The sequence below is a fragment of the Primulina tabacum genome, chromosome 11 (genome assembly GCF_025594145.1).
Source record: "Primulina tabacum isolate GXHZ01 chromosome 11, ASM2559414v2, whole genome shotgun sequence".
In the NCBI taxonomy this organism is placed as follows: domain Eukaryota; kingdom Viridiplantae; phylum Streptophyta; class Magnoliopsida; order Lamiales; family Gesneriaceae; genus Primulina; species Primulina tabacum.
The window spans coordinates 39,292,253-39,302,882 of record NC_134560.1 but is presented as its reverse complement, the minus strand read 5'-3'; the positions used below and the strand labels follow the sequence as shown (position 1 = coordinate 39,302,882).

Here is a 10,630-nt window from a genome sequence, read left to right as displayed (position 1 = left end):
ATTTTAGGTAAATAATCGACGTATAATATAACAAAATTAAAATTTTTAAATTGTTTTAATAATTTCACGTTTTCAAAAAATTTAATGTTATAAGACTGTAATTAATTTATAACAGCCGTTGCGCTGTTTCTACGCGGTTAGCTCTAAAAATGTTTCCTTATTTTCTCTTACTTTGTGTAGCACTGGCTTGAGTGTCGGAGGGTTTCGATGGATAACTCGCAATGTGTCTAAAGTTCTGTTTGTGACGTAGATGACGATCCACTTTCTTATTCTTCGAGTTCAAACGCATTCCACATATGAACTAGTTGTTTTTTCACACTCTTGTTATAAAAAAAATTACGTGCAACTAAAATAATTATTTTTAAAAACAAAAGCAGTTCAATATTTGAATAGATCATTAAAACATTAATGAAACTGAAATAAAAGCTTAAAACTGAATTTTCAAAATCTGGCATCTAGCTTCTGATTAAATAAAAATTCAAGTAAACACCATTTTTTTAATTAACAAAGACAATTTATTTTAGAAAATCAGTTGTCTTTCTGGAAAAAAAATTCCCAAGTAGACATTAAACATAAGCCATATCTATAATCATTTGAAATAATTGATGATCATAATCTATAATCATTTGAAATTTATAATATGATTCTAACTTGGAATGAAAGGTTCCATGAATATGGTCACTTATTACCACAATTTTGTCGGAATTTATCATAACCTTTACTTGTACAACAAGATTAGGAGTGTCCATATATATATATATATATATATATAATTTGTATAATGGATTCATTTCGTGCATATCGCTTTATTACCCTATTCATTTCATCTATTATTTGTTGTGATCGAATTCAGTTCGAGATTTTCAAATTACGTAAAACATTAATCGATCATCAAACTTGAGCCAATCTTGAACAAGTTTGAATATAGTTTAAGTTAAAACAATTTTGTTTGTCAAAAAAAAAAAAGTTAAAACAATTTTGTCATGTAAATCGCAATTTGTTCATGAACATTTATATTAACTCGAATCCAAATTTGAGCCGAAGATTATTTTTTAAAAAATTCAAACCAAAGTTCTCCATTCGGACAAGTACTTTAAAAACATTGAGTATTATCTAAATATAGTTTTTTAAAACTAGTTGAGAGACATTTTTAAATTTTTTTAGTAATGAACGCAACGATGAACATAAAAACATATTAATTTTTTAATTGTAAAAACAATTTTAACAAAAATTTTATGAGAACAGATCTCTTACTTGAGTTATCAATAAAAAAGTTTTAATTTTTGTGCAAATACTTATTACTGTAAAAAATGAACAGAATTGACTCGTTTCACAAGAGACCTACTAAAATATGTTTATAGAATAGTAGTACAAATACATATTCGTTCTTAAAATAACTTTTGAATATATTTTATAAAATTTTTGTGAAAAACCTTTTATACATATTTGTGCAAATAGAATTGAACAATGACTTTTACACCAATAGTTTCAATCTGAATGTTGCATTTCCACTGCAATCTAGATCAGGCCAACATATTTAATAAAATTATTTTTAAATGTTAAAATACAATATTGTGAATTGGTTTATAATTTTAACATTATGTGAAAATGATAACAATTAAGAAGCTGAGTTAACTTCACAATAAAGATAATTGCAGATGAGAAAAATGAGAAAAAAATAAATTTTAAAATATAATAAAAAATGAGATGGTAATATTCGAAATTGACAAGGAATATATTTCTATAAACAGATACGACTTCGATAGTTGTCAAAACGGGGGAAAATTCAATCCCAAATATTCGATACAACTCCACTGGCCAGTTTAGCTTGCTTGCTTCCTAATAAGAACCATAGTGATGCAAAACCAAGAAAATGCAAAGCTAACAATAACTGAACACCATACGCTACTTTGAAACCAGAGACCACTCCAGGCCAGAAACTGATCACTAACGTATGTCCATGCAAAAAATCTGCCTAATCTTCACTTTCTACCGCCAGCTCCTGTTCGTGGTTTGCCTTTGACCTCGGCCTCCTGAAGGAGAATTTGAAGTTATAGTGACAAGGACTATCAGTGTAAAATCCATATGTCGATGAAGTCGAGTCCGGAAAAAACTAAATTAACTTTCTGGTGGTTACCTGAGGCATATGTAGATAAATATATGTTTTTGCTGTTGATGGGTTGTGATTTTCAGCACCCTTGCTCCAGTCATAACAAACCTAGTATATGTCCAACAAAAGTAGCACATTAATTGAATTCAATATCCCGATCATTTCATACAAACACAAGCATATTTTGCGAACTCGTGGCAATGGAAAGCTCAAAATATAGTGCTACTATGATTACGCTAAACATCTTAAAATTGGTGTGCTAAACTCTTCATTGCAAACAGTATACAGTAAGAAATTTTGACGAATATATGTTTTTTCATTGTTATATGATTAAGAAACTGGTGAAAAACTTTACTGAATATGGCACCCAAGTAATACCGAATAAGCATGCATGGAACCTACCGAATATGCATATATGGAACCATCGTTGTTGAAAGTGCTGCAAGGAATGGGCTGATTGCATCTCTGCATAGCCTAAACAAATCAAGAAATTATGGAAGTAGTCAGATGTATGTTTATGTTAAAAGAAGATTGCAGTATAGAACATAATGACTATGATTACAGACGCCTCATATGTACCTTAAGCCTCTGTTTGCTATCTTTGTCCCAGAAGTTGAACGCCCCATCTGATCCAGCAGTGGCAAATGTGTGATGAATCTGAGATTTGGCGGTTTTATCAGAAAAGTACCGTACACAGATAATAATATAGGAGTTTATAATACAAATGACAGGTTAGGAAAAATTAGACCCTAATCCATACACCTGAAAACTCAGGTAACAAAACAGCTTTTACATCTACAGTCCCTCCTAAAACTAAAATTTTCAAATGCTTAAAAAAAATATATCACATGATTTAATCTCACTGATGAATATTATATGGAGAACATTAGTTCTGAAACAAGAAGTGTGAACAAATTAAGAAAACAAAAAATTGACAGACAATTCAATTCCACAATACTTCCAAATTTAGCACACAAATTTTCTTGTCAAAAGTGCATCCAAAGAAAGTATTAGCCATAGATTTTTTCTTTGTATATTGTCCTCTCATGCAATGATTGGTGAAAAGTTGAAAAGGAGCACACATATGTGAAAGATATTTCCCATTGTATAGAAGAATCAATTTACTTAGGTTACTTTCATGAATGGCTCTTTATTAAATTCATCAAATAATAAATCCTTGCGCAAAAGGACGAGGATCAAATAGTTTAACTATCACTACAATAGTTCGGAAATTTTGTGACCTGTATATGGATCATTGAGATCAGTTTAAGTTGACAGAAATGTGCATGTACTGAATTTCAGGAGACATAATACAGGTCATTGGGAGTTGGTATAGACAAAGATAAAGCACAATATGATATCCTTCTCCAGATGGGTGATAAGCCAAGTAGCCCTTGTACAAGATATAGATATTTAGTGAAAAATTCTACACTACCAACCATTTAAGAACATCATTTATCAATTTATTTTAACGACAAAATTGAAAAGGAAGGTAACAATCTATAAGGAAGTAAACTTTGACAGACACGTAAAGCACAGGGCACTTAAATAAAATATCTTACGGGGTGAAAATCCAGTGAGTTGACCGAGAAAACATCATTGCCATCTCTATGGCATTTGAAAGTAAAATTTTTACTTGACTGTGATTCATCCAGATGGTGTACGCCAACTCTTCCTTCAATCGAGCCAACCTACAAAATCAATGCAAAATGTGACGAGAGCATAATCACCACTATGGGAATAATCATTATCTCCATTTAATGACAGGCAACGATCTCATATTAGTATCCAATAATTTCATGGAACTTTTCACCAATAATCATTAGTGTTATTGAGGCCATGGGTTGTAGAACACCCAAACCTAAAAATATTAAACCTTTCCATATTCAAGAAAATGATTGAGATCGCAAAAGGATATCTAGGACAAGGAAACTTACCAAGAAACCTTGCTGATCAGGGAAAGCAGCAACACACCTAGTCTGGTACTTCAGAGGTGATACAACTCTCTTGAACTCAGACTGTCATATTTCAGCAGCAATTAATGAAGTTTACAAAACATGACACACCACCACAATACCGTGTTGACTATGATTTAAAAAACAAAGACAGGTACAAATAAAACACAAAAAAACAAAAGAACGAGTCATGATGTCTTGACCGCACGATAGTATGATCATAGCAGCAGCTGATCCAAAAAAGTAAAGGCTTTATCGATGTTGATCCAAAAAAGTAATTACATATCTTCATCGCTTATTTATGTACAGAGTAGTTGTCTCAGGAGACTGATTGGAAAGACATCACATATCTCTTGAAGAAGAAGGAGAATACCTGCGGGTTCTGCAAATTGAAAACTATGAGATTTCTATCAGCAGTGCCAACCACCATAAGAGGATGTCTGACAGTAAGAGCATAACAGCGCTCCGGAAGTTGTTGGACCCAAGTTGGACTTTGCTGTCTCAGATCCCAGTACCTGAAAATGTATAGCACCATTACCAAGATTAAACCTCAGCTTTAAGATTGCAGATCAGAGCTGGCTAGAGTAGAAGTAGGAAATAGTTTACACTGATATTAGGAATAAAGCGACAAATCACAAAACAAATCATAATCTGATAAAGTACGCTGGCTCTTTAGACCAGATGTAGACAATATTGGGGATGAAAATGCTTGGATAGACGGAACTGTTCTAGCATACCATGAATGAGATAAACTGATACCAGATAATTAAAACAAAATTTTGAATTGCCACATCGACTAAACAAGGAGAATTCTGCAATTTAAAACGATAGATTACATATTAACATGAAAAAGAAATGATGCTCGCAATGAGAATCAAACACAGAGCACAAACAATAGAGCAACAAAAGAATGCCAAATAATTTACAAACTTAAGGAAATCACCTTAGAGTCTTGTCAAAACTTCCTGTGACTAAGAGATTCATCTCTGGGATCCAAGCCAGCTCCTTAACTGGAGCATCGTGCATGGCCACAGTGACAGGCTGCCCACCAGACAGTAATGGCCACATCTTCACTTGCTTGTCACAGCCCCCAGAAAACACAGTTGTCCCATCATCTTTCCATGCTGAACATAACACCTTTAGAAAATCACATGGTAAATTATGAGGTATTAAAAAAAAGTCACCTAATCAGAGAATTTCATAAGTTGTAACTTACCGGATTATCATGTGACATTGCTGCCTTAGGAACGGAGTTGAGAGTGGTCCCCGTTTTCATTACCTCCCAGCATCGTACCTAAGAGAATTTGACATAGGATGTAACATGTTATCTCTGGCAGCAACCAAATTAATAAAAAAACATTCGTTCCCAAACAGTCTACTTCAACACCAGTCACAAAGACTCTACATCAAACATAGAAATATCGTCCGCGAAATAGCTAACTACACGAGTAGGAATCAAATATCAATCCACCCACAAACAGAACTAAAATAACATATAACTGGTCCGAGCCTGCACTAACTTAACCTTCAACCAAGTTTAAACAAACTTCCAAAAGTTTCTCTATTCCCAAAATCCTTTACCAACATTGTGTCAAATAAGGTTAAAAACAATGGTAACTAGCTACTAAAAACTTGAAAACAAGAACACCATACTACAGAAAACCATGATGATACCTGATTATCCCACGAAGTAGCGACAAGGAAATTAGCCTTGGGACTGAAACAGAGGCTTGACACCGAATCATTTGGAGATTGTACAACCTTCATGAAAGCCCAAAAAATAGAATAAACAAATCAACCGATGCATAACACATACTTGAAATTCAAATGCGGAAACAAGAATCGATGCTAGAAAGTCCCTAAGCTATCAGCAATTCGATTTATTTACGAAAACAATAGATAATACACTGCACAAAACCAGTTACCTCGGTTGAACGGTTGGGGTTTACGTTAGCGGATGCAGCGCCAAATGTAGCCATGAGCAAGTCTTCTTCCACCCTAATTTTAAGCTTTAAATCTGCTAATTTGCAGGGATAATCCGAACTGGGAGATTACTACGAAACCGCGAAACAAATATTCAGAGAATTTATAGAGAAAAATATGAAAGTACAAAGCTTTGAGACAACGCTACTATGTAGGTAGAAGATACCGAGTCGGAAAACGGTATCCTTATTGGGCTTATTTTCCTTGGATCATTGCCCGATGGACTTCAATTGTTAAAATAAGAATCCTTTGGGCTTTTATGTAATTGGGCTACATCTGCCCAATTGCCATTTAAGACTCAACTTATTGTACAGCTCGAAAAAATTATTTCTAAAACAATTTGATATTTAAAAAGCTAAGATAATTTTAGGTTATTTTATTTATTTAAATTTCTATTTAAAAACCTAAGAAATAATTTAGTATTTTTTTAAAAAATAAATGATTAAACTAACTGATATCTTTTATTTTTGTTTGTGTAACGCCCCGAAAATTTAAAGGTTCACGCAAAGCACATGCATGCAATTATTAAATTATCTTGTATTTTAATGTTTTAATTGCAATAATTAATTATGTTGTGCATATTTACATGTTTAAAAGATATTTTTCTACATGATTGCATTAAAATGTATTTTTTAAGGATTATTCAAGTGACGATCGAGGAACGGAGACAGATGACTGAAAAATAGAAAATGTTTTTATTAAATAGATGTTTTTAATTATTTAAAATTTGGGAGATGCTTTTTATTATTTTTGAGAATAAAGGGTTTCGAGGTGATTTTATACGCCGGGACGTAAATTTTTTCGGTGTTGGATTTTCAACAAAAATACGAACGTTTTAGCAACCCAACTATTTAATTCACAAACTTTATTAAATAAAATATTTTTTATTATTTAATTAAAGATTAATGGGCCTAATTTGTATGCTTATTGGGCTTAAGCCTTGTTTAGTGAATTAATTACTATATAACACTCAAAACCCTCCCCATTATCACACAATTCTCACGCCTCTTTTCTGAAATTTTCTCTCCCAAAAACACTTCCAAATACACGGCACACACCTACAATATTTTGGAAGGAAAATTCAAAGGTTGCGAGGTAGAATCAAGCCAAGGTCTTGCTCCGTTCTTCGTCGTCAACGTTTTTCGTGCGTTAAATACGCAAAGGCACGCCATATTCTTCCTTTACTCATCATCACACCATATTATGTAATTATTTATGAAATTGCATGAAAACAAATTGTATCTTTGGAAATTTTCGGTTATGCATCATATGTGAATTTTAAAGCATGTGTTTCCATCCCAAAACATGATATAAGTGTGCTTGAAGGGGTTGCCATGATTAGGATAGGTTTGAGATGTGTTTTTGCATGTTTTAAAGAGTCCTAAAACACACTAAAAACGTTGCAAATTAAAAAGGAACAAAGCTGGAACCGTGGGCCAAAGAAGAGTGAGAACCGTGAGTTTTGTTGTGGTGTATTCTTGGTGCAAGTGGTCGGCTCCTATGCATGGGGGCTGGGGCTTGGCCAGGGCTTGTTGGGGGCTTGGCCAGGGTTAGTTTCGAAGGCTAGATAGGGTCCTAGGGAGGCTTGGCACTGCTGCACGTAAGGGAGAAGGGGAGACGCGCGAGACCCACTTGAAGAAGAAAGTGGCGTGCTGCTGGTGCAAGCGCCTAGGCTGGTGCGCGGGTCCAGGCGTGGTGTTGGAAGGTCTAGAGGGTTGTACAGGGACGGCTAGGTGGAGGGAGTCGGGGTCTAGAGGATGGAGGAGTCCTAGCATGACAAAACTCCTAATTCATGTGAGGGAGGGGCTGCGGCTAGGAGATTGCTTGCGCAGGGTATTGCTGTGCGGCTCAGGGGCTTGGGCTGGGGGTGGCTCGGGCTTGGGACTGGTCTAGGGTCAGTAAGGGTCGTGGGTGATCAGTGGTTAGATGGCTAGAGGAGTCCTAGGGTCACTAGGAGTCTTGGGCAAGGAAGGGGCTCACGTGCAGATTTTTGTGGCTCGGTTTCAGGGCTTGGGCGTGAGCTAGGGTTAGGTTTTATGGGTCAGGGTTGCTCAGGAGGATGCCTAGATGGGTTGGCTCGGGTTTGGCTCGAGGTGGCTTGGGTAAATTAGGAGATGGCTCGGTGTGATCGATAAGGTGTCAAAAACGAAAATTAAAGAATTAAAATTGAATCCATGGGTCCACGGGTGTGGCTCATGACTTGGAAGGGTAGAATAAATCTTAAAAATTCTATGTTTAAAATTTGGGATCAAAATATTGAGTTTTGTATTTATTCGGGATTTAATCGCCGCAGGAAACGATCGCCTAGTTTTAAGCTTTATAAAATTATGAAAAATTAGGTTTAAGCTTAATTAATTATTATAAGTCCAATTTTTGAATTTTGAAATTTTATATTAAGTTTTGGTTTAATTCGGGGTTAAAACGCTTTAATACGTTATATTTAAAGATTAAATTAAAAGTCCTCGATTTAGGTTAAATAAAATTATGAGAAAATTCATGTAGTCTTAAATAATTATTTGGGACATGTTAGAGTCAATGAATTCAAGAAAATGTCAAAAACGAGAAATTTTACGTCCAGGGGTAAAACTGTCTTTTTACACCTAAAAATTAGTAAACGTCATGGAAGTGCCCTGAATACTGTTTTATGTGCTAATATGATTATTTTCAATGGTTATGGATGTTGATTGAATTTTTATATGTTAAAATGTTATTTTTAAAACGTTTATGGATTTTATAGTTTAATTGGACATTTAAAAGACATGTTGCATGCTTGGTTTAAAAGAAAAACGTTATATGCATGTTTAAATTTTATAAAGTGATGAGAATATGAAACGTTGAAGGAAGTGAAGTAATTGTGACTAATACGATGATATGTTGGAAACTTCGTGAGGGTTATGGTCCCTGTGGGAGCCCGACGATCGTGTTTCCTTGGATACGGACATGTTGATGTATACGATGATATGTTAATATGTAAGGCCAAGGCCCAGTTGATCGGTGAGAGTGTTGCTGGTGTCCCCGCCGCCCAGTACTGTGGTTACATGTAGATGGATCCATCGCCCAACACGTAGACGTAGACGTAGATGGACACGAAAGTCATAATTAACGATCTGAATTCAACGAAAGGAAAAATGAATATGTATATGTTGATGATAATATGAATATGAATATGTTGAGGATGATATGATTAAGTTTATGAAAATGTTTATGTTTAAAGTTCATGCATCATTATGAAAATGTTTTTATTTAAAGTTTATGCATCATGAAAATGTTTACGAAAATATTATTGTTTAAAATTTATGCATCTTCATGAAAACGATATTTTAAGTACAAGTATTTTTCACTGTTATATGTTAACTGTCTTACGTATTACTTGTTATCAAGGATATGACGTGTTGAGTCTTTAGACTCACTAGGTGTGATTGATGCAGGTGATTATGATAATAATGTTTATGAAGGTCTTGATGGTTGATCTGACTGGACTGAAGGTGCACATAACCCGATGCTAAAGATATTTTTACGAAAATTTATTTATGAGTGATTTTTGAGAGGTTATAGTATGTGCTATACTTTTCAAATAATGTTTTTGGGTTGATAAAATAGTTGGTTATTTTACTTTTAAAATGGTTCCAAAATATTTTATGATTCGGCCGATGCTATGGAGGTTTAAAAAAAAATTCTAGTACTTTTAACGCAATAAAAAGGGCAGACGTTTCAGTTTGACAACCGGGTCGATGATTCGGTTTATCTACACAAAAAAATATGGGCTTTTATTTAAATTTTTAATATTGGACCCTTTTATTTTAATTATGCAGTTAAAAAATAATAATATTTTAAAATATCAAATAATTGTATATATTATATGAACAATGTCAGTTTAGAAATATAAAAATCATATCCAAAGAGAATAATAACAAATAGGAAAAAAAGATATAGATTATTAAAATAAAAAGTATGTTTTTTTGTAAGACGGGCTCGCAAACTATATATGTGAAATGAGTCGATCTGATCCATTTATGAAAGATTTATAAAACTTTTGATATAAAAAAATATTTTTCACAAATCGTGTCGGACAGAGTGGGAAATCAACTACATAAAATTATGTCGTGATACGGTTTCACTTGAGTTTTTTTAAAAAACAAAATGGGAGAGATGCAAGAAACAAACGATGATGTGATTGATCAGCGGAACTTTGGAAATAATTAATGGCATGCAAACCTCTGGGAAAATTCTTTAGAAAATGGCCTAATTGGACAAAAGGTGATATTTGAATTTTCTCATCAATTTCCCACCGTTTGAGGATGCAATTTCTCATACTTCCATTATCATGCATGATCTTAACAAATATATAATAACCACTAATATTATTGAAAAATAATATTTTTATGTTTTTCCCTGCTTATAAAAATATTTTGCATATTTCAAGAAATCACATGAGAATAATTTTGGAAAAAATTTAAACTTTACTACATTCAATTTTGTTTGAATATTTCATGTTCGCAATCTTGATTTTGATGTTAACAAAACTTATTATTTTGTTTCTAACAGATTTATATAGTGCGCAAAAAGTTGAAACTGATCAGTA

The 10,630-nt window shown here is 33.6% G+C and overlaps 1 protein-coding gene across 1 annotated transcript; it reads right to left on the bottom strand.

The window, feature by feature from the left end:
* Window positions 1-1,723: 1,723 nt before the first annotated feature.
* On the bottom strand, window positions 1,724-6,188 carry LOC142519001 (protein RAE1). Its single transcript, XM_075621876.1, has 11 exons — window positions 5,991-6,188; window positions 5,740-5,826; window positions 5,282-5,359; window positions 5,009-5,202; window positions 4,439-4,580; window positions 4,048-4,128; window positions 3,673-3,801; window positions 2,690-2,767; window positions 2,513-2,584; window positions 2,138-2,218; window positions 1,724-2,033 (listed from the first exon to the last, which is right to left on the bottom strand). Exons 1-11 carry the CDS (start codon window positions 6,042-6,044, stop codon window positions 1,983-1,985), a joined length of 1,047 nt encoding a protein of 348 aa, XP_075477991.1. The 5' UTR covers window positions 6,045-6,188; the 3' UTR covers window positions 1,724-1,982.
* Between the last annotated feature and the right edge of the window lie 4,442 nt (window positions 6,189-10,630).